This window comes from Ursus americanus, chromosome 24 (assembly GCF_024610735.1).
Source record: "Ursus americanus isolate L20-20 chromosome 24, mUrsAme1.1.p, whole genome shotgun sequence".
Classification (NCBI taxonomy): Eukaryota; Metazoa; Chordata; class Mammalia; order Carnivora; family Ursidae; genus Ursus; species Ursus americanus.
Genome location: NC_142150.1, coordinates 45,044,348 through 45,065,498, shown reverse-complemented (window position 1 = coordinate 45,065,498; position 21,151 = coordinate 45,044,348). Strand labels below are relative to the sequence as shown.

The 21,151-nt window shown below is 55.3% G+C and overlaps 2 protein-coding genes across 13 annotated transcripts in view; one reads left to right on the top strand and one right to left on the bottom strand.

Moving 5' to 3' along the window:
* NADSYN1 (NAD synthetase 1) overlaps positions 1–2,050 on the bottom strand; it is a 35,302-nt gene extending 33,252 nt beyond the window's left edge. For 3 of the 6 annotated variants that reach the window (XM_087855107.1, XM_087855110.1, XM_087855109.1), the window contains exon 1: positions 1,890–2,049. In XM_087855107.1, the coding sequence (XP_087711233.1) occupies positions 1,890–1,974 (85 nt within the window). In that variant the 5' untranslated portion in view covers positions 1,975–2,049. Of the gene's footprint in view, positions 1–1,889 lie in introns of all 6 variants that reach the window. The other 3 variants (XR_015721478.1, XR_015721479.1, XM_045775631.2) reach the window with 2 other exon arrangements.
* DHCR7 (7-dehydrocholesterol reductase) lies at positions 267–20,593 on the top strand. Of its 7 annotated transcripts, none has more exons than XM_087855112.1 (10): positions 267–473; positions 2,550–2,747; positions 8,298–8,426; positions 10,851–10,954; positions 11,487–11,709; positions 13,199–13,289; positions 14,018–14,231; positions 16,027–16,231; positions 17,025–17,156; positions 19,163–20,593. In XM_087855112.1, exons 4-10 carry the CDS (start codon positions 10,857–10,859, stop codon positions 19,625–19,627), a joined length of 1,428 nt encoding a protein of 475 aa, XP_087711238.1. In that variant the 5' UTR covers positions 267–473; positions 2,550–2,747; positions 8,298–8,426; positions 10,851–10,856; the 3' UTR covers positions 19,628–20,593. The 7 variants fall into 7 exon arrangements, with proteins under 7 accessions (XP_087711238.1, XP_045631592.1, XP_087711239.1 ...); XM_087855113.1 differs by lacking the exon at positions 267–473 and adding an exon at positions 2,140–2,423 and having other exon boundaries at positions 2,550–2,689; XM_087855111.1 differs by lacking the exon at positions 267–473 and adding an exon at positions 2,140–2,423.
* The last annotated feature ends 558 nt before the right edge of the window (positions 20,594–21,151 follow it).

Sequence of the window (21,151 nt, the reverse complement as noted above, 5' to 3'; positions counted from 1 at the left end):
GAGAGAGAGAGAGAGAAGCAATTTCAGCACGTACAACATGGTCAAAGGTAGATAAAACACTACTGTAATAGGTGTGATAAAAAGCCAAACCACAAACAAAAGCACTCAGTGATCTCCCTGACCCCAGGCAGCCAAGGACCGGCTCTCCCGCAGACCCTGCTTACACCAGCAGGAAATAAGACACAAGGCCTGCAGGGCTGACCCTTAGCACGGGGGAGGAGGAGGAAGCCACACCCTGGTAGTTCATTAACAGGCAGATGTGGAAGACCGTGTGCAGGGAGAAGGCAGGACTCCTGAAGGACCACAGACTACAGCGGCACCAGCCCAGCACCAGCAGCCTCTGGTCCGCGGTAGCAGGGCCCACATGCACGACTCGGTCCGGCCACGACTGCCTTTGCTCCCACTAGATATGCTCTGCGCTCGAATGAGCTGAAAGCAGGCTGAGGCTGAAAAGAAGAGGTTGAAGGTGTGGGGTACGTATCTGCGAAAATGCCCTTGCTTGTGTCCTCCTGTTCTCACTGCTCTTAGCAAACCCTCTTGCAAGGAGCGGCTCAGAACAACACAGCCTGGCGTGCGCAGGCCTGGCGTGAGCACACCTGCACGGTTGCCCGGGACAGCCCCTCTCTGGCTGTAGGTATGAATAGCTGGACCTTTCATGCTCACAGACGGGCTGGAGCCAAGGCTCACTACATGGGGGCCTCCGCGACAACCACACCCTAGTCTCTAAGCTTGCAAGCTCAACCCTGACACAGCTTCCCTCTTGGGGCCGGCTTCTCCCCATCAAGGCGGTCTCCAGGCACCAGACACAGTTACAGCACTCCGTCTGTCTTGAAGTCTGACTTGCTTTACACTCACGTGCTCCTTGCTTGCTGACCTAAGTCCCTGGATCTGTAGCAGAACTAACCTACTCTCCTTGAGATTTGCACTGGCCTCATGGAGTGAAGGACCTGACTCTCCCAGATCATGAACCCTGACAGCATTTGAAAACAGTTGGGTGGGGGGGAGATGCCAGCGAGTCCGTTCAGGGTCATGTCCACATCTGACTGCCACCTGGGCACCTGCTCCTCCTGCATGCCGCCCCCTCCCTCCTCCCAAACCTTCCCTTTTGAAACCACTCAGGCTCCCCCTGGATGGGGAAGATGGACTTTGAACGTTAGTCCACCGTCTTCCCAGGTTGCCTGGTTCCTGAATAAAGCAACTTTTTCCTTACCTCCCATCACTTGTCTCTCGAGTGTTGATGGCAAGCTGCCCAACCTGAGTTAGAACCAGTTCTCTGTCTGGTAACAAGACCACCTTTCGTGGGATACTTCTTCACAACACCCTCGTTGGTGGTTGGCCACCCTTCCCCCTTAAATGCCTCTAAACATGGGCAACTCAGCACCTCTCAGGCAGCTCAGCCCTAGCTAAGCCACACTGGACCCCAGACGTATCAGAGAACAGGGAAGCCTCAGCCTCTCATCTCCATCTCTGCCTCTGCAGCCACGCTTTTCCTACCAACAGTGTATACCATGGGTCCCCCCAGGCACTTAAACTACCCCCAATTCAGGAGGGGCCCTGGGCACTTATGGGGGGGTCACCATGCATCATCTTATCTGTCCCTAAGCCCAGGGCTGCAATTTTCCACAGAGCAAGGATGTGTCTGCATCACAAGCAAGCAGGGGCCTGTCGGCCTGGACCTTCGCCCACCCCCCCACCCTATAACCCCGCCACTCCGTCCCCTCTGCCCCCCGTCCTCCCCCGTCCCCCCCACATCCGTCCCCTCACCCCCGTCCCCTCCTCGTACCCTGTCCCCCTCCCGGACCCCCGTTCCCCTCCCACACCCCGCCCCAACAGCCCTTCCGACCCTCTCCTCCCACTCCCCCCCCCCACCCCGCCGCCCGCAGACTTACTCTTTAAAATCCTCTGCAAATTGCCCTCGAAGTCCAGGGCCCATTGGTTGAGCGCGCAGGTGGCCACAGTCACCTTCCGGCCCATCCTGGCCGCAGTGGCCTGGGCTCTTCCGGGTCGCCCCACCGCTCTGGCCGGGCATGGACTACAGAGTCCCGGCGACAGGCCCCGCCCACGCCCCGCCCACGCCCCGCCCCGCCCGCGGAGCTCGCGGCCGCGCCTGCGCAGGACGGAGGCCCGCCCCCTCCGCCCCCCACTCCCGCGGGGACGGTCGCCGGTACCGGGACCGCAGTACGTCTGTTTTATCCCACACCTCCCCACAAACTGCGCCCAATGTGCTCCGGCGACTTGACTCGTTACTTTCACTCTTCCTCTGCAGCTGGGTGCTGCATTGTGGGGCCAGAGCCGGGCCGTCCATTCCGTGCCGGAGGGCTTCTGCGTGGGGAACAGCAGGGGGCCAACGCGCCCGCGCGCCCGCGCGCCCGCGCGCCCGAAGCTAGTGCCTCTCCAAGAGCGTCGTTTCCCTAGGCGCACAGGTTGGCGGAGAGCGGGTGTGCTGTTGCCACATTTCTTTCCTGGAGCGCTTGCAACGAGCTACTGCCGGCAGGTTTTCACTTCTTCTTCTTTTTTTTTTTTAAAGATTTTATTTATTTATTTGACAGAGAGAGAGACAGCCAGCGAGAGAGGGAACACAAGCAGGGGGAGCGGGAGAGGAAGAAGCAGGGGCCCAGCAGAGCAGGGAGCCCGATGTGGGGCTCATTCCCAGGACCCTGGGATCACGCCCTGAGCCGAATGCAGACGCGTAAGGATTGAGCCACCCAGGCGCCCCCAGGTTTTCACTTCTTCTTAGTCCATTTAGGGTAGGAATCCAACTTTTTTTTTCGTATGAGTAAGTAACTCTCACTGTCATTGATTGAACTGCGTTCCGTCTTTTATTCCCGACTTGCGATGCTTTTGTCCTACACGTTTTCACATTTAAAATACGTTTAAACCCCCCACCCCCGTCTCTAAAGTAATGCTTGTTCATGATGGACGGTAGAAAGTAAGGAAGCAAGCAAGAAGAAAGAAAGAAAAAGGAAATGAAAGAAAGAAAAAAAAAGAAAAAGAAAGCGGAAGGCTGGGGCAGTGCTCTAGAGTAAGGCTAAGGAGCCGTGACACCTTATGCACAGAGTGGTTTCCTGATTGGGTCCTGACTTTTAGTAAACAGCTATAAAGGACATGAATGGGACGATTGGGGGGAAACTGAATATGAACAATATACTAGATAATAGCTTTAGGTTGATACAAAATTTCCAAAGTGTAATGTTTTATTTTGGTAATGTAAGAGATGGTTGCTGAAGTCTTTAGGAAGAAGACATCACCCGCAGCTAATTAATGGTTCAGGAAAAAAAAGTGGGGGGTGGATACAGAGAAAAAGGGAGAGAAAGAAATTAAACTGTTGGCAACTGCTGAACCTAGGTATATGGGTGCTCACCTTAGTATATATTCAACTGGTTTGTATGTTTGACATTTTCAAAATAAAAAACTGCAGAAAAAAAATATCTCCATGAGGGACACAGAGCTGTCCCAACCAGATCCCTATGCAAACAAGATCTTTGTCCCAAATGTTGGGAGTGGGGCCAGCAGACACCTTCAATTGCCCACCCCTCCAGGGGCTGCTTGGGTTGCACCGCTGCCCTGCCCAAGGTCATATCCTGGCAAGGGTGGCCTTGTCCAGTGGCTGATCTCTGCAGGGAGGAGTATGTATGTGGCTTGGGCATTCCTGCCAAGCGGGACAACTGTCATGTTTCTTACCACTCAATCTGCCCCATGATGTTAGCCCCAGGCGGGCTTGCGTGGCAGTTCAACTTTTCCCTCTTTCCAGCGCTGCTGTTTCTTACCCTCTCATCTATGCACAGATGTGATCCCAACCCGAAACTCCATCTCCCTCACTTCTGGGGGAACCAGACCTGCCAGGCCTCCTAACAGAGCCCTCCCTGACACCCCCAAATCAAACGGCTACTCACACGCTCAACCTCTCCTACACTTCCTGCTCTAATCCTCTGTACAGCACGTTCACCATCTGACGCTCTACCTATTTGATTATTGTTTATTGATTACTGCTTCCCCCCGCCCCGCCCCTAACAGACTTGACCCCTAGGAGCGGGGATGTTGTCCATTTTGTGGGTTGCTGTGGACCCAGCGCCTGACACATCAGAGGCTCAGCAAGTGGTTTGCTGCGCGCCTTGGAAGGCCCATTTGCAGAAAGAGGAAACGGGCGCAGGGGAAGCAGCTTGCCCGCGGCCACCGGGTGGATGGAGCGCCGGCCCTCGCAAATGCTCAGCGGGTCTTAGCGTGGGTGCGGGGGGGGGGCTCCCCCCCGGCAGCCAGCCATCCGGGGGGCGGGCCCTCGGCCATCAATCTCGCGCCCCAGCGGCGCCGAGTGGGCGCGTTGGGTGGCCCAGAGTCAGCTCAGGGGGTGGGGCGAGGCGTGCGACCAATGGAGGGGCGCAGGGACGCCGGCCGCTCAGGGCCCTCCTCCGATTGGTTGCCTACGGTACACGTCATACTGGGGGCGGGCCTTCGGGCCGGCCCCTCTAGGCAGCGGGGTTGGCCGCACGCCTGGAGTGGGGGACCGCAACGCGGAGCCGGACCCTCAGGTGAGCCGCGCGGTGCGCGCAGGTGGGGGGGGCGCCCAGGTGAGTGAGCGTGGTGTATGAAGGTGGGGGACGTCCAGGTGAGCGGTCGGGGGTGGTCTACTCTCAGAAGCGCCCCGGTCTGACGACCAGTGCCCTCTTTGTGCCCACCTGAGCTCTTCCTGCAGCTCCTTAGGTAAAGAGAAGGGAACCGGGCCCCACCGGGCGCCACTCTGGGTGCCCAGATTTGAGACATGGGCAGCGAGGGACTGGGCTGCCCAGTGAAGCGAAAAAGACCTTTTGTGTACTGTTCGTAGGAGCAGAAAACGTCCCGCTCTTTCCGAGCGCAATTTGGCGAATTCCTTTTTAATAAAATATTGAGTGCGCTTGTGTATTTTCTCAAAAAAATACATGGATGGCTGGAGAGGGGTAGCTGAGAAACATGGGGGCATGGAGAGGCCTGGTTGTGAAATTCAGGTAACTATGATGATAGCAGGTAATCTCTCTGAGGGCCGTGCCAGGTACTGTTTGAATGTGGAAACATTTCTTGGAACCTTATCTGAACAGCGCCGGGTCTGGTTTGGGAATTTGTGAATCCAAGAGTAGTAGGGACTGAAGAATACAGACCTGCCAAACCGAACCTGAGGTGACAAAGAACGATAAATATCAGAATCGGTGAAGGGTTGTGAAGACTGTTCTAGAGGCCGGGTAGAACTACGTGTCCACCCAATGTCAACCTGTGGGAGTTTATGCCGGGACGTACTCAGATGGCTGTGTAAACATGCAGATGCGAAAACCAGAAGCAACTAATGCCTATCAGTGAGAAGGTCAGAGAAATCCTGATACGCTTACACAGTGGGATACCTGGCAACTGTAGAAAGGAAAGCTCGGCGTGGAAACAAGTTCCCTGGCTTGTCACAGCAAGAGGGGCCAGAGGGAGAGAGTCTGTCCTTAAAAAGACTACTTGAAAAGCTATACACCGAAACCTTAAACGGTGATGGGAATACAGGTGTTCTTTTCCTATTTTCCAGAAAACAGACTGATGTAATACAACAATTTAGCAACAACGAAAGAGTTTTTAAACAGCTCTTGGAGTCCTAAGACCCATAGTTCTGGGAACACTTGTGGCTGAATGGGGGTCAGGGAGGTCGCCTGTGCATCCCCCCACCATTCCCAAGGCATGGTGGGATTGACCTTTGGGGTGATTCTTGGTTTACCTGCAGCTTCTCTACAACCCACCCCCCAGCCCTGCCCCCTGACCCCGGGCCTTCTGCAGTGGTCACTCCCTCAACTCACACATACAGTTCACAGGCCTCGCTTCCAAATGCAGGGGCTGCTTTGAAGATGTGTGGCCCCGCCAAGCTCTTGGCGCCGGGAAGCTCTGGCCTGGCTTACCTTGAGAGGACTGAGGGCCCAGTGGTGGCCCAGCAGAGCTGCTCCTGGGGCAGTTTCCGAGGCCTTCAGAAGTAGACATGTGCCCTAGGTGGAAAGAAATGCCCAGAGACACTGAGCCCTGATTCAAAGGGTAAGCTGCAGCTTTGACCGTGGCTCCAGGATTCTGCTCTCCAAAACATATGCTCACTGTAACGCAAGTTTAGAAGTCAAATGTAAAGGTCCTTGCCTTTCCTCTTCCTCCAGTCCACCCCCAGGATTCATTAACCTCCGTCGCCACAGGCCCGCGTGAGCAGAGAACGCACTCCACCTTGTTCATGTCAGCCTCCTCATCTATCAAACGGACACCGTCATGCTGACTCTCCGGGGTCGGTGCGAGAGCTCAGTAAGATACCGGGCACTTAGAACTCCGCAGATGCTCCGTAAATACCCACTATCTGTCAAGGTTGAGTCACCCAGGGATGGCCCGAGCAGTATCGTGTGTTCTAATATCTTGCAATCCCTGCATCAAGGGGTGGAGCCTGAGTCCCTGCCCCTTGAAAGAATGTGGACTTGGGACTCCCCATAACTGGTAGAACGTGCTGGAAGTGCCTTCACTTGTCTTCTCAGGCCCTCGGAAGGGGCGGTACAACTCTGCTGGTTCCCTGAACCTCTTCCCATGGCCCTGAGGCCACCAGGCTGTGAGGACGCCCAGCTGGCCCCCACGGAGAGGCCACATGAAGACGGCTGCTCTGGCACCCCCCCAGCATGGAGCTGCCTAGCCAGTCTTCCCAGATTCCTGACCACAGAAGCAATGGGAAAGGATGAAAAGACTTCTGAGCCACCAGGTTGCAGCGTGGTTAGGTGCAGGGGGAAACCAGAACGCTCTGTGGCTGGGCGTCGGAGATGCGCGGCCCTTAGACCTCTGCGGCTGAGAACTCAGAGCCTTGGTGGTGACCGTGGGACTTCCAGGACGTTCCCGGTGCCGGCCCCCAGACGTCTCCACCATGCTCCTGGGCAGCTAACGCACCCGCAAACGTCTGAACTTTCAAGATGCCAAAAAGCTGTCAAGGGGCGTAAGTCACCTGTTGTGTGGGTCTCAGCCTGTAAATAGTGGTACTGTGGGCTGGGGATGCCTGAAGCACCCTCCTGGGCTCGTACTACTGGGGCATCCCTCTCCCACCCCCCAGTTTCCCTCCCGGGGCATCATGGCTGGCCCAGCCCTAGTGGTCTTAGGATTGCAGGACGCGCCTCAGCAATACTCGGGGAGCTCTGACGAGCAGGGTTTCTTGCTCACAGGTCCTGGAGGGCACACAACATGCTCCGAGCCACAGTGAGGTCATGGGGAGAGAGAGAGAGTGTGGGCCTGGGCCTCTGCCTTTGTTGGGGTCAAGGGTGGGGACCTGGGGTTTCATGGGCTCACTCTTTATTGGCCAGTTTAAAGCATAAGAGTGGCAATGAGGGCACAGGAAGAAGGGGGGATCACTGCAGTGGTCAGGTGTCTTGGCCACCTAGGGCTTTCTGAAAGGGGACGCATGGGTGGGAGTGGCCTGGTTCCTTCTCTGGTTGGTTGGCTGGTAGCTGGGGCCAGCAGCTGGCAGTGTATTTATTAGAGATGGATGTCTTTGCCATGAATGCCTTGCCGATCAGAAGCTTAGGGTCAGGCACTTCTGCGTCATTTTCAAACTCTCAGGGGACATGTCCCTTTAGATTTGGCCCGTGGAACTCAAAGACCAGCCGAGGGAGCCGACCAGGCTGCCAGAAAGCCCCATCCCCTTCTCTGGCTGGTCTTTATCCCCAGGTATGGGACACTAACTCTCCCTCACCCCACTTTAACAACCACTGCAAGTCCTCACGTGTATAGGCATTCATGACCCAAGACACTCAGGAAGGTCACTGGGTCCCGCGAGTCTGCTGAGAGCCAGGCTCCAAGCCCAGATCACTCTCACTGCTGTTCCATGTTCTTAGGCTCTCACTGGCTCCTAGAATGCTAGCTCCAGAGGGCTTGATTCGGGCTGGTGGCACAAAGAAGCTTCTAGAAATGTTTCAGATGCATACGTGGCTGCTTCAAAGAAAATGCCTTTCTGTTCATTGCTACTCGTCAGTTCTGCATCTGCCTATGCTAAGGCTCATGTCCAGGGTGACGCCGCCATGAAGACGTCGGTTCAATCCCCCATTATCATTAAGTACTTACTATTTGCCAGATACTGTGTGTGCCAGGCATAGAAACTGGGTGGTAATATTCCCTCCCCTCTCCCCTCCTACATGGGCTGTCTTCCACTTTTGAACCCCTGAGCACTGAGTTTGCACTTCTCACTTGGTTCCAACAGTGGGCCTTGAGTAAATATCATTTGGGTCTTTATCTGCTTTCAATCCTGAAATGTCAGCTCCCTGAGTGTCTTCATTATCTTTGTGTCCCTGCAGGACTTTGTTCAGTGGGTTGAGAAGGATCAAGTGGGCCTTTTGAATCAAGAGAGTCTAGAGATTTTAGAGTGGCCCGTTCAAGAAGGAGCACTTCATTCTGCTGTGAACCCCCTAGACAAGACTTTGGAGGTAAGCACATCTTAGCGCTGTTGGTCATTTTCATAGATAGTGACTTTTTAGCTTTGAAAAAGTAAAGACAGCTGGTATATCAACTCCTGTCTGTGAGTCTTAGGAATAAAATAAAACACCCCAAACACCTCCCTCTCCCCTGTCTCTGGCTACCTGTTTCCAAGGATATAACTTACACATTTATTACAAGATTCGGTGCTCATGACAGAGGAGACTCCTGGGTGAAATGAACTCAGCAATCTCAAAATTTTTATTTGGGCTTGTTTGAATCTGTAGAAGATACACTTTTTCCTTTCAGCCGCATTTTCTATTTGGCTTTTTCACACTTAGTTCTGAGGCTCTACATTTCTGGCCCTTTTGCAGTTTTCTACCGTGTTTAGTGAAAGTGACTGCTATGCACCACTCTCTGTATTCTGTTTCGGGGCTGTAGAAGTGGGTGGTCCATAAGGAACTCTCATCCTGCCTTGTACATCATAGACAGACATTCCATAAACTTAACCTGTGAAAATTAAATTAAGTGATGTGGCTACAGTTCCCACACCGCACATGAAAATGCCTTTTGTCACTGAAATTTTTTTAAATGAAGGTACATTTGTGTTAAAGTAACTCATGTTCACATTTTTAAACAAGTTAGTGGCTTTTAAGGCTTATATGTAGAATAAACAGTTCCCCGCTTCATCCCTTAGTGTTCATTCCCAGAAAAAAATACGTTTCATTATTTTAGTTACTTTTGTATTATTGTTTTTACCTGCTTATTTTTAAATAATTTGCTTTTGTCACTCACAGCTTTATGTATCCTTCTACACATCCAGTAGTCAGTCTATAGCCAGGTATTATGTTGTTATGACGAAGTTGCTATTATTTACTGTTAAGCCAAGTAATGTTCTACAGTTATGGTTTGGGTTTCCCCCCTTATGACTTTTTATTGTTCCTGGAGTTAATGGTTGCCTCACTTTTTCCATTCACTAAGGTTTCTTTCTTTTTTTTCCCCATTACTAAGGTTTCTATGCATCTTTCACTAATTTTTTTCTGAATGCTCTACTAGAGCTGTCACACTATCAATACTTTTTCACACAATAAAATTCATCATTTTTATTCTCCTTCCCGCTATAGTCATTCATTTAGTACCAGTGTGGACTGGTTACTGTCTGGTGCACTGCGTGGCTCTCATCCTCTTGTCCTTTCATTGGGCCTTTTTTCAACAGCTCTTTCGGATCCTGTGTTGTCTCCTCTGAATGAAAGTTAATCTGGGAATAGAATTCTAGGGTGCAAAACGGTTTCCCTCAGAGTTTTTAAAGCTTTCCATCATTGTTTTCTAGAATCTAACTTGCTGCTAGTATGATTCTTTATTCTGGATTTTTCTCTAAAAGCTTTTAATATCATGTTTTCTTATCCTTGATATTTTGAAAACTTCACAATTAGAACTTGTTCTGGAAGTGTAGATGTCACTGCTTCCTCCATAAAAAAGTTCAGTTCTTCCACCTTTTTTGGTAGAGTGATTATTTATTGAATGCACTGTATGTACCAGATCATGTTCCAGGACTAGGTAGTAGAGCAATGAATAGGACACATGATTCCTGCCCTTGGGGAGCTTACATTCTAATGGAGGGAGACAGACAATAGACATGCACTCAAATTAAAAAAAAAAAAAGCATTCTACATGATGAAAAGAGTTATTAAGAAAATAAAATAGGGAGAGTGACTTGGTAGGGGTCTGGGGTACAAGCAACATAGATTGGCTGATTGGCTTGTACATTGTTTCAAGATGAATGGCTATAGGGGAGAGGGAGAATGGAAATAATAAATTCTGTTGTGTTGGAGTGTCTAGAAAAATTGCTGAAATGTATGATAGCTGTGTTAGAGTGTTCAGAAAAAAAATTAGTGACATGCATAGAAACCTTAGTAAATGCAAAAAGTGCAGCAATAATTAACTCCAGGAAAAATAAAAAGTCATACTAAGGAGGGAACATTTTACAAAAGATCTGAATGAGGAGACCTGCAAAGTATGTCCTAAGCAGAAGTAACAGGTATCATGAATGAAATGAACCATATTCAAGGATCGTTACAGATCCTATGTACCTGAATTAGAAGGTATGAGAAGAGAGTGGGGAGAACAGGAGGCAGGAGCAGATCGCAAGAGGGTTCTGAGCCACAGATGGTCTGTTTTACATGGTAAGAGGGCATTCTGCCACCATCTGGAGACTGAATCAAGAGAAGTAGGTGGTTGTCGCAGATTTCAGGAAGGAGAGACTGAAACAATCCATCATCTCTTCCTTGCCTGGAATCTGCCATTCAGGACAAGGTAGTGAGTAGGTGGTGAGAGGCCAGTCCTGCAGAGTCTATGAGCAGTGGCAGATGTGGCTGGGGGATGTGGTGGCTGTTCCTCATGGGGCGATCTGAGCAGCGTGTGTCTTCTTCCCTCAGGGCCCAATGGCTGCAAAATCCCTACATGACGCTCCCAAAACCAAGAGTCCGGGCAGCATCGCCAACAGCAGAGCGGCGACTCAAGGGCAGTGGGGCCGTGCCTGGTAAGGATCTTGCCAGCCTTCCCAGCTAGAAAATACAGCGAGGTCTTACTGAGAGGTTGCCAGCCTCTGGGATTTTGGGGACCTAGTAAATACAATTTTTATCATCAAGACTAATAAAGGGTAAGCAATTTCCCATTTTATAAAGTAAGGAATTGAAGAGGAAGCGAAACACTGACTAAAACAGGCTGGCCCTGTCTCTGTTCTCCTTGGGCCAGAGAGCGTGGGGACTTGGGAGTGGGTGAGCAGCCCCCTCGCCCAGAACCGGGAAGCCTCTGGCCTTGTGAGTGACAGAAGGCCTCGGGGCTCTGGGCTTTCTGTGGGTGCCCACGGGTCCATCCAGCTCCCTGCAGCTCGCGGTAGGGCACGCGTGGAGTGGCTCTTCCAGGCAACGGGGAGGCCTCCGCACTGAGAGTGAGCAGCCGTCTCTGAGGCCCTGGTTGGAACAACGGGATGCGTAAGGACGCACAAAGCATTGTCTGTGCGGCCCCCGCCGGGCGGGCCCCACGTGACCGTGTGCTGCCCGCTGTTGCAGGGAGGTGGACTGGTTCTCGCTGGCGAGCGTCCTCTTCCTGCTGCTCTTCGCGCCTTTCATCGTGTACTATTTCATCATGGCGTGTGACCAGTACAGCTGCTCTCTGACGGCCCCCGTGCTGGACGTCGCCACCGGGCATGCTCGGCTCTCAGACATCTGGGCCAAGACGCCACCTGTGACGAAGAGAGCAGCCCAGCTCTACACCCTGTGGGTCACGTTCCAGGTCAGCCCTCCCTGGCCACTATCGTCGGGGCACAGCGGGTGCCAAGCGTCCCTCTTGCTGGGACTGGCCATTTGTCCGGGAGATGGAGCCCCGGCTTAGGGTGGCATTCTCCTTCCCAGGACCCAGCAGGGCATTACCTGGAGCCTGACCTACTTAGCTCTGTCTTCTGATAGAAGGCACCTGGCGGCATCACGGTGTCTGACCCACGTGTGGGGTGAGCCTCCCTGCAGTTCAGGACCACGTGCAGTCCTGCAATGACATGCATAGTCGTAGGGAGCAGGACGGGAGGGTGTGAGGCAGGGCTGGCCCGGGGAAGCCCTGTGCATGACAGAAGCTTCTCTTAGCAGCAGCCCATGGGAAGGAGCATTCCAGCCCCCAGAGGGGTGCTCTCCATTATAGGAGACACCGCTTGGCAAAGCCACGCCCGTTTTCCCAGCAGGGGGCCGCATGCTCCTGGCTGAGGACATCCTCAGCTCTGTTGTGACCTTGCTGGCCTTTGAGAGCAGAAGGAGTTCACCAGGAAGGGGCTGTTTGCGCAAAGAACCTGGTGAACAGGCCACGTCGTTTATTATCTGAATCCAGGGAGACAGAGCCGGGAGAGGGCTCCCCACCACACCCTGGTTTCCTCCCTGGAGGAAGGCTCCCGCCCTTAGTAGCAGTTTCTTCTCAGGGTCCCAACTTCTGGGTTCCAGGGTCCCTCTCATTTCTGGTCTCTTGGTCCCTTTGGGTGAAAAATGAGAAGGGACAGCGTGAATCACAGTAGCCTAAGAGTAGAAATGTCAGTGGATGAGTGGCTAAAACAAAACGTGGTCCATCCCTGCCGTGGAACGTTGCTCAGCTGTGACAAGGGGTGGGGCCCTCCTGCGTGCTCTGGTGGGGATCAACATTGAGAACGTTCGCTGTGTGAAGGAAGGCACGCACAGAAGGCCACGTGGTGCATGATTCCATTCATATGAAATGCCCGGAATAGAAAAAATAGAAAGTGGGTTAATGGTTGTTGGGGGACAGTGGGGGAGGGGAACAGGGAGCGACTGCCGAATGGGGGTGGGGTTCCCTTTGGGGGCGATGGCCCTGTTCTGGAGCCGGATGATAGTAGTTTTGCACAACCTTGTGAATGTGCTAAATGACCCAGAAAGGGCCTAAAAGGGTGAATTGTATGGCATGTGAATTCTCTCACTTTTTTAAGTGGCCCCAGAAACGTGAGTGGGAAGGACCCATGGGCTCTCCTGGGGAGACACTGCTTCGTGCTGCTTTAGACAGTAATGAGCTTCCTGCTCGGGGCTCTACTGCCTTCAGAGCCCCACCAGGCCTGCGGCCAGGGCTCCCAGAGCCACGAACTCTTCTGGAAGCACTAACCAACCCACATCAGGATTTCTGCCATTCTTGTGGTGCTTTTGCGTGAGTCGTGTCAGTGAACGAAAGCAAGGCTGTGTGGAAAGAGCCAGGCCCTCCGGGCGGCGGGTCACACAGCCTCAAATCTCCACGGCAGGTGCTTTTGTACGTGGCCCTTCCTGACTTCTGCCACAAGTTCCTGCCAGGCTACGTGGGAGGCGTTCAAGAGGGTGCCGTGACCCCCGCAGGTAACCTGAGACCACACGCCCCCCTTCTCCTCTCCCTGCCTCTTTGTCTCACGGACCCACCCCGCCCCGTGCTGCTTCCACCCCCAAGTGTGCTCCCTGACAAAATGAACACGAGCTTTGCTTGGGCATTGCCGCCGTCCAGGGCGGCCCTGGGCTGAGCTGGCCCGGGGGCTGGAGACCACGGTCTTCAGTGAACAGGGCACAGAGCGGCTTCCGCCCCCACGGCTGGAGGACATAACCAGGCTGCTGGAGCCTCTCCCCACCGGATGCCCCAGCCACTCCACATCTCTCCCAAGATGCCCACAGTCACCAGGAAGCCGGGAGGAGCCCCGCAGGTGGAATCCACCCTGTCCCTGCCTACAGAGGGCTCCTAGGGCGGCGGGAGGCTGGGGTGCTTCCCGGCCAGTACCGTGGGGGCATCCTCACTCTCTAGCAAGCTGCAGACTGGTGACCCGGCCTGCATGCGGCCGAGGAGAATCAGAACCAGGGGACTAGTCTGCCCCCTTTGCCCTTTCCCAGGACCCCGAAAGCAGGAGCAGTTAATACCGGGGCTGACAGCGCCGCCTGTGCTCCTGGCACTTTGACCTGGGGACCCAGGTTAGAGCAGGAGCTGACCAGCTTCAGGGCTGCAGCCCAGGTGCCCTAGACAGGCCACGAAGCTGGCAGGGCCTGGGCCAGCTGCTGTCTCAGTCGGAAAAACTCTTTGATTTTTGCTTCTCCCTCCGCAGGCGTTGTCAACAAGTATGAAATCAACGGCCTACAAGCGTGGCTTATCACGCACCTTCTCTGGTTTGCAAACTCGCACTTCCTGTCCTGGTTCTCGCCCACCATCATCTTCGACAACTGGATCCCCCTGCTGTGGTGCGCCAACGTCCTCGGCTACGCCGTCTCCACCTTCGCCATGCTCAAGGGCTACTTCTTCCCCACCAATGCCAAAGACTGGTACGTTCTTCCGCTGGTCAAGCGGAAGTGGAACGTGGATGCTTCCACCCCTTGCCTTTCTCTACAAACTTAGAATAGGAAGTCGTAAAGCTCTGAGGATTGAGAATCCTTGAATGAGATGCGTAACGGATCTTGTTTGATTCTGGGGGACATCCTTTCTCAAATGTCTGGGGGGCTTCCTCTGCCTTAGGAAGAATATGGTGGAAGATGGCCAATTCCATCTTTGGCCAAGTCACCCCCTGTAGGGCTGTTGCGGGAGCAGGGAAGTGGGAAAGGCAGCACATCGCCTCCATCTCTGGAACATGTGTGTGGCCTGAAACCATCTTAGTGCGGAGTCTTGTTAGCTCGGTGGCTTTAATGTAGGAGCTTCCCAGGGAGAGCCCGACTGGTTGGTGCTTTCTCATGGAAGCTTTGGGTTGGACCGTTGTGAGCCCCCCAGCTAGCCATCTCCTCATCTAGCTCTTTATCCATCCAACCACCCATCCACCCTTCCATCTAACCCATTCATCCACCCATCCACCCACCCATCCACCCTTCCATCTAACCCATTCATCCACCCATCCACCCACCCATCCATCCTTCTATCCACCCATCTACCCATTCATCCACCTACCTACCCACCCATTCATTTAACCCAACCACCCACCCAGTTCCCTTTCCATCTAACCCATCCATCTAACCCATTTACCCACCCGTCCATCCTTCCATCTAACCCATCCACCCAACCATCCACCCACCTACGCATCTATGCATCCATCTACCCACCCATCCACCCATTCAACCCATCTATTCCATTCAACCCACCCACTCATCTTCCTATCCAACTCCCATCCTTCATCCCTGCCTCCCTGTATCCCTCCATCCATCTCTCCCTCCACCAACAGATTTTGGTTGGGTTCCTCCTGCAGACGGGTGTAAGTGGTCGTGAATAAGATTCTTCTGCTTGGGTGCCTACAGTTGAGTCCCAGATGCATTTAGGGGCCCAAAAAAGACAAAATGTGTTCCCTTTAACTCTTGCTCTTGGGAAATGTCTCTGGATGGTGGTGCTTTGTGGCGTGTGTGGTGGTTACGTACCGAGGCTGGTCTTCTGTGGCTCATCTGAATCATTCTCGGTGCTTTATATCGCCTGTCCTAGACTTTGTATATTTTGCTTTTCTAACTTACTGTAAATGAGGGAGGTGGACATGAAAATGTTTTTCTCACGAACGCAGAGATTCCTGTGTGTCTCACAGCTCTACCTGAGGGAGGTCTCCACGTCAGTCATCTTGGCCGACTCTCTGGTCACCCCAGAGAGGGCTGTGGGGTCAGAAACCAGGGCAGCGACTGTCCAGCAAGGGTTCGTGGTGGGCCCTGGAGCTGGGCACCCGGCTCTGAGTGTGCAGCTTTCACTCACTCTCTACCTGGGCGGGATTCGTGATGTTGCTTGCGTGCGGGGATGCGAGCACCCTGTGAGTCACCGCCAACCACGTGCTGGGCTGCAAACGAAGATCTTCATGCAGTCCAGCCAGCTGTGCGGCTCACCTGGGCCGCGCCTCAAGGGGACCTGGAGGAGGGTGGGGAGAAGCCTGGCCGTTCAAGGGAAGGCTCCCCCCCCACCCCGGAAGGCCGCTCGGGCGCCTGGTTCGCAGGGTGCCTCTGCCAAGCCGGAGCTGAGTGGGAAACAGGAGGGACCGGGCTGCCCGCACCTCCGCGGCAGACGCCAGGGCTGGGCTCGGCACCTGTGTCCACGCGCACACCGGCCCCGTGGTGTGAGACGCATGCCCTGGCTAGCATACGTGTTGTCTCTATTTTCCAGCAAATTCACAGGCAATTTCTTTTACAACTACATGATGGGCATTGAGTTCAACCCCCGAATTGGGAAGTGGTTTGACTTCAAGCTGTTCTTCAACGGACGCCCTGGGATCGTCGCCTGGACCCTCATCAACCTGTCCTTCGCGGCCAAGCAGCGGGAGCTCCACGGCCAAGTGACCAATGCCATGGTCCTGGTCAACGTCCTGCAGGTAGCCTGTCTGCGGCCAAAGGGGCGGGTGCGCCTGTGCTTGCTGGGGGCCGGGCAGGCTGGAAGCCAGATTGTTTTCAAGAAACCTTAACCCGCTGCATTTAGAAGGGAGCTGGCCCCCTTCCCGGGCATCTCTGGGGAGCGGGCAGTGAGCACGTGGGGGTGGACCTGTCACTGCAGTCGGGTGCTATGCTGGACAGGGCCTCTTTCCCAGGGGACGCGTGTTAACAGCTTGTCCGCGGTCCTGGCCATATTCACAATTTATGTCTCTGAAGTGTTTTCCCCGCACGGTCCCCATGGCTCTCAGGTGGGGAGGAGGGACGGAGAGTCATCTGCGCCTTTTCCCTGTCTGCATAGAAGGACACTGGTCACTGGCCATGCTGGCCATGTTATGTGTGTCTCGGTGCTGCAGGGGCAGCTGGCAGGGCACAGCCTGGGGTGCCCACGGGCGAAGGGCCTCCAGGCTGGCGTGGGTTCTGGCATGCGGGGCTGCTTCCCTGTGGCCGTCCCGAGCCCTTCTGCTGGAAACGACCTTGCTCTTCCCGGAGCCCCACAACCTGGGTGTCGCCTCCCCGGGCACTGCTGGGTGCCCCACTTCTGCAGACTCTGAGGATAAGGGCCCCTGTACCTGCCCCCCAGCCCCCCGTGGGCGGAAACGTGGGAGTCGCCCAGTGGAGCAGGTCACCGAGGAGCTCAGAGACACCCCAGGTGCCACGTCCTCATCTGCGACAGCATGGGCTCCTGCGGGCCCCAGGGTGCCCCTTGGTCAGTACCCGGCTCCTCCTGTTTTGCAGGCCATCTATGTGCTGGACTTCTTCTGGAACGAAGCCTGGTACCTGAAAACCATTGACATCTGCCACGACCACTTCGGGTGGTACTTGGGCTGGGGGGACTGCGTCTGGCTGCCGTACCTCTACACCCTGCAGGTGAGGAGTCGGGGCGCCAGCCCCTCCGGCTGTGGGACACGCCCCATGGAACAGCCAGCTCTCTGGTCCCCGGCACGTCCGGGGCTGCCCTTGGGAAATGCAGCCGAGCACATGCTGAGCTTTGCACAAGTGCTGTGCTTGGGAAGCACTGGAGGCCGGAGGCTGGAGGGGGGAGGCTGCTCCCTGTTTCCAGGAAGAAGGGAAGGCTTGGTGCATTAGTCAGCTTGGGCTCCGTGACAAATATAATAGAAGGGAGGGGAGCTTGGGCAATAGACATTCACTGTCTCCTGGTCTCCGAAGCCCGAGATGCAGGCCTGGGCAGGGCGGGTCCCCCTGAGGCCTCTCTCCTCGTGTGTGGACAGCTGTGCTCCCCCTGGGTCCTCACAGGGTCGTCCCTCCGTGCATGTCTATGTCCTGATCCCCTCTTCCTGTAAGGACCCTAGTCACGTTGGATCAGGGCCACCCCGGTGACCCCTTGTTCCCTCCAGCGCCTCTGTAAAGTCCCTATCTCCAGATGTGGCCACATCCTGGGGTGCTGGGGGTCAGGACTCCAATATTAGCTCAGCATGTGACACTTAAAGGAAAAGATGACATGGTGTAGGCTTTGGGTAGAAAGGAGTGATTTGGCTGAACTGGGTGGATAGAGGGGGTGTTTATATTCATATCAAATCTTAACAGTCGAAGGTTGAGAGGTTTTTTTTCTTACCTTTGTTCCTTAAACACATGACGAGGGTCAGCGGGGCACCAGGCGTGTGCTGGTGATTCAGGAGCAGAGGAGACATGTGTGGGCTCTGCCCCCCTTGGGTTCATGGCTGGTGCGACAGGCCACGGAATAGGCAACCTGGTGCAGGGAGGAGGTGCTGGGGGGAAGTGGGGGTGCTGGCTCCCGAGAGAGAGCCCAGGAGGGTCCCCTGACCTGCCTCGAGTGGTTGGCCAATGCCTCCAGAGATAACCACAGCCGGGCTGAGAGCAGAGTGGTGACGCTGGAGGTGAGAACATTCCAGACAGGTGGACTGACATCTGCTGAGACTTACTACCGAGAAAAGTCAGGTCGAGAGGACGACGGGCCAGGGCTCAGAGGGCGAGGCTCAGGGGGCTCAGAGCCCTCAGCAGAGTCCTGGCCTGCCCCACGGAATTCAGGCATCAAGGTGCTGGCCTGGGGAGCACAGGGACCTGGGTTCACACGGGTTAGGGAAGGCGGCCTTGAGCACCACCCAGACATCTCTGGAAGCTAGGGCAGCGTCCCCTCAATTGGGGCTGGGAGGAGCCGTGGGCTGGGGGCCCCAGAGCGCTGTCCTCTTGCTGTCGGTGACCATGCAGGACACCCTCCCTCAGGTGTCCCGTGTGGTCTGCCCGGACCCGTTTCTCCACCTGGCTGGTCGCACGTGCCTGGGCTCCCTGATTCTGGGAACTCCGTGTCCCAGGCGTGCAAACCCTTAACAGCAGATTGTAACACATACATGGCAGATCACACGTGTGTGTGTGTGTGTGAGATCATCTATATGTCTCTCTCGCTGGGTACCAGGCCTGGTTTTGGTTTCTGTCTGTACGTTACGTGTGTGCATGTATTAGCATTGGAGTTGCGCAGACACAAACTCAATGGGGTGGTTGTTACATACACGTACGGGTTACATACGCTTGTGTGTGCGTGTGTGCGCGTGGGCACAGCAGCGAGACCAGTGTTTGACTAAATATCTGGGCGCGTGGCCTAGCCACGGTGACACAAAGGTAACCGTTGTACAGTCATATCCAGATGATATTTTATATGTTACACTACATATGACGCACGTGTGTGTGTGCGTGTGTGCGTGTGTGTGCGTGTGGGCACGTGGATGGGGAGGAGGGCAGGTAGGTACATAGGGGTGTCTGTTCGCTCACTTGACCCCCACAACCCCCCGAGACAGGTGCTTTGACTCGCAGTAGAGGAAACAGGTGCACAGGGTGGTAGTGGCCAGTAGGGGCGGAGCGGGATCGGACCCCAGGCCCTGCTCCCTGTCCCCCTGCAGGGCCTATACCTGGTCTACCACCCGGTGCAGCTGTCAGCGCCCCACGCCGCGGGCGTCCTGCTGCTCGGCCTGCTGGGCTACTACGTTTTCCGGATGGCCAACCACCAGAAGGACCTGTTCCGCCGCACGGACGGCCGCTGCCTGATCTGGGGCAAGAAGCCCAAGGTCATCGAGTGCGTGTACACGTCGGCCGACGGGCAGAAGCACCACACCAAGCTCCTGGTGTCGGGCTTCTGGGGCATGGCCCGCCACCTCAACTACACGGGCGACCTGATGGGCAGCCTGGCGTACTGCCTGGCCTGCGGCGGGGGCCACCTGCTACCCTATTTCTACATCGTCTACATGACCATCCTGCTGACCCACCGCTGCCTCCGGGACGAGCACCGCTGTGCCAACAAGTACGGCGGCGACTGGGAGCGCTACACTGCCGCCGTGCCCCACCGCCTGCTGCCCGGAATCTTCTGAAGCCCCGCCCCTGGGAGGAGCCCCCAGGGGGCGTGAAGAGCCCGTGATCCGGCTCTGCTGGGGCTCCCCACTCCCCCCCAGGAGCTTCCGGTCCCTCAGCCGAAATGGAAAGAGCCTGGCGCTTGGCGTGTCCTCCTCTCCCCTTGTCCCCAGGGGAGTCCTGAGCGTTTATGCCGCCCGCCTGCCCGCAAGCAGAAAGGACCAGGTTCCTCTGGGCGGCATTCCGCGGGCAGGCAGGGGCTCGCTCTCCTCTGATGCCCGTGATGACCGCGTTTCCCCTGTGTGTTGGGAACCCCAGCGGCTGCGCTGACCAGACGCACGGGCGTTCGATGCGGAACGGACATCTTCCGCTCACGGTCACCTGTCCTCACGACATAAGGGGGGGACGTGGATACAGGAGGTGCTCCAGCTACCCGTTTGTGGCCTTTTGGCTGCAGATGCACTCTTCCTTACCTGCTCTGTGACTGTGAGCCGGACCCGGTAGACCTCTCTCCTTGGAGGCATGCCTGCTGTTAAATTTGAGGGACTCTGCATGGAGGAGGGGGCTTCTCTTTCTCGTTTCAGTGATGTTGCACGCCCCACTGTTCACGGCTGCAGGGGTGCAGTGAGGGGACGGCCAAGGTGCATGCCCAGAGCATGCACGTGTCCCAGCAGCGGCCATGGCTTCTGGTGTCCGACCCCCTGAGATCTGGCCGCCGGCCTCGGCCTGCCTGCCCTTGGCAAGGGTGCCTCCTGCTTGCCTGGCGACCGTCCACATTGGTGCCGGCAACTCAGCTCACCTGTGCACCATCCAGGGGGCCTCCAACAAGATCTGAATCCAGCCTCGGGAGGGAATGCCTTCGAGTGAATTTTTTTACCCTAAGCATTTGCCCTCAACCCTAGGATTTTCATGAAAGCTCTCTTTGGACATGACTGCCTTAATCAATTTGATAATTCTTTATATTAAACTTCCCCTGTTCAAACCTCTGTGTGGTCTCTCTCTCCGAATTGGGCCTGACTGTCCGTAGGGGCTCGGTTTCTGGTACGTAAAAGGGGTGCCCAAGACGCATTTGATGACCTGCTCAGGGGCTGCTTCAGAGCTGTGGACGCTCACTGGGGGATTTCGGGGGCCGGTGCCAGCCTTCCCCACCATCAGCCTTCTGTGGGGACTGTTCTTGCGCTGGGAGCGGAAGTCTATTCCATTTGCCGAGGGAAGAAATCCCAGCCCGGCTGCCTGCCCATGGTAGTGAACAGACATGCGGGGCCTCAGGAGCCAGCCTTGCCTTCTGCCTGGAGAAACTGGAGAGGAGGGTGCTTCGGGCAGGGGGCGTGGTGCCAGGCAGGGTCCCCCTGCTTCCAGAAGGAACTGGCTGAATAGGCAGGTAGCCTCCTGAGCAGAGCAGAGGGTGAGAGCAAGGGTCCCACCCATGCTGGCTGGGAGAGTGATACTCTGTGACCCATGAGGTCAGCTCAACAGTTTCCAGAAGTTATTTTTTATGGTGGCATCTTTTTTCTTGGTTTGGAACATGGTCTCCTGTCTCCTCC

What these genes read in the sequence shown, in the direction of transcription:
- DHCR7 (XM_045775636.2), top strand. Translation starts at nt 10,857, where the DNA reads ATGGCTGCAAAATCCCTACATGACGCTCCCAAAACCAAGAGTCCGGGC. An exon ending in GGGCAGTGGGGCCGTGCCTG is followed by an intron (nt 10,955 to 11,486) that starts GTAAGGATCTTG and finishes CCGCTGTTGCAG; the next exon opens with GGAGGTGGACTGGTTCTCGC. An exon ending in GGGTGCCGTGACCCCCGCAG is followed by an intron (nt 13,290 to 14,017) that starts GTAACCTGAGAC and finishes CTCCCTCCGCAG; the next exon opens with GCGTTGTCAACAAGTATGAA.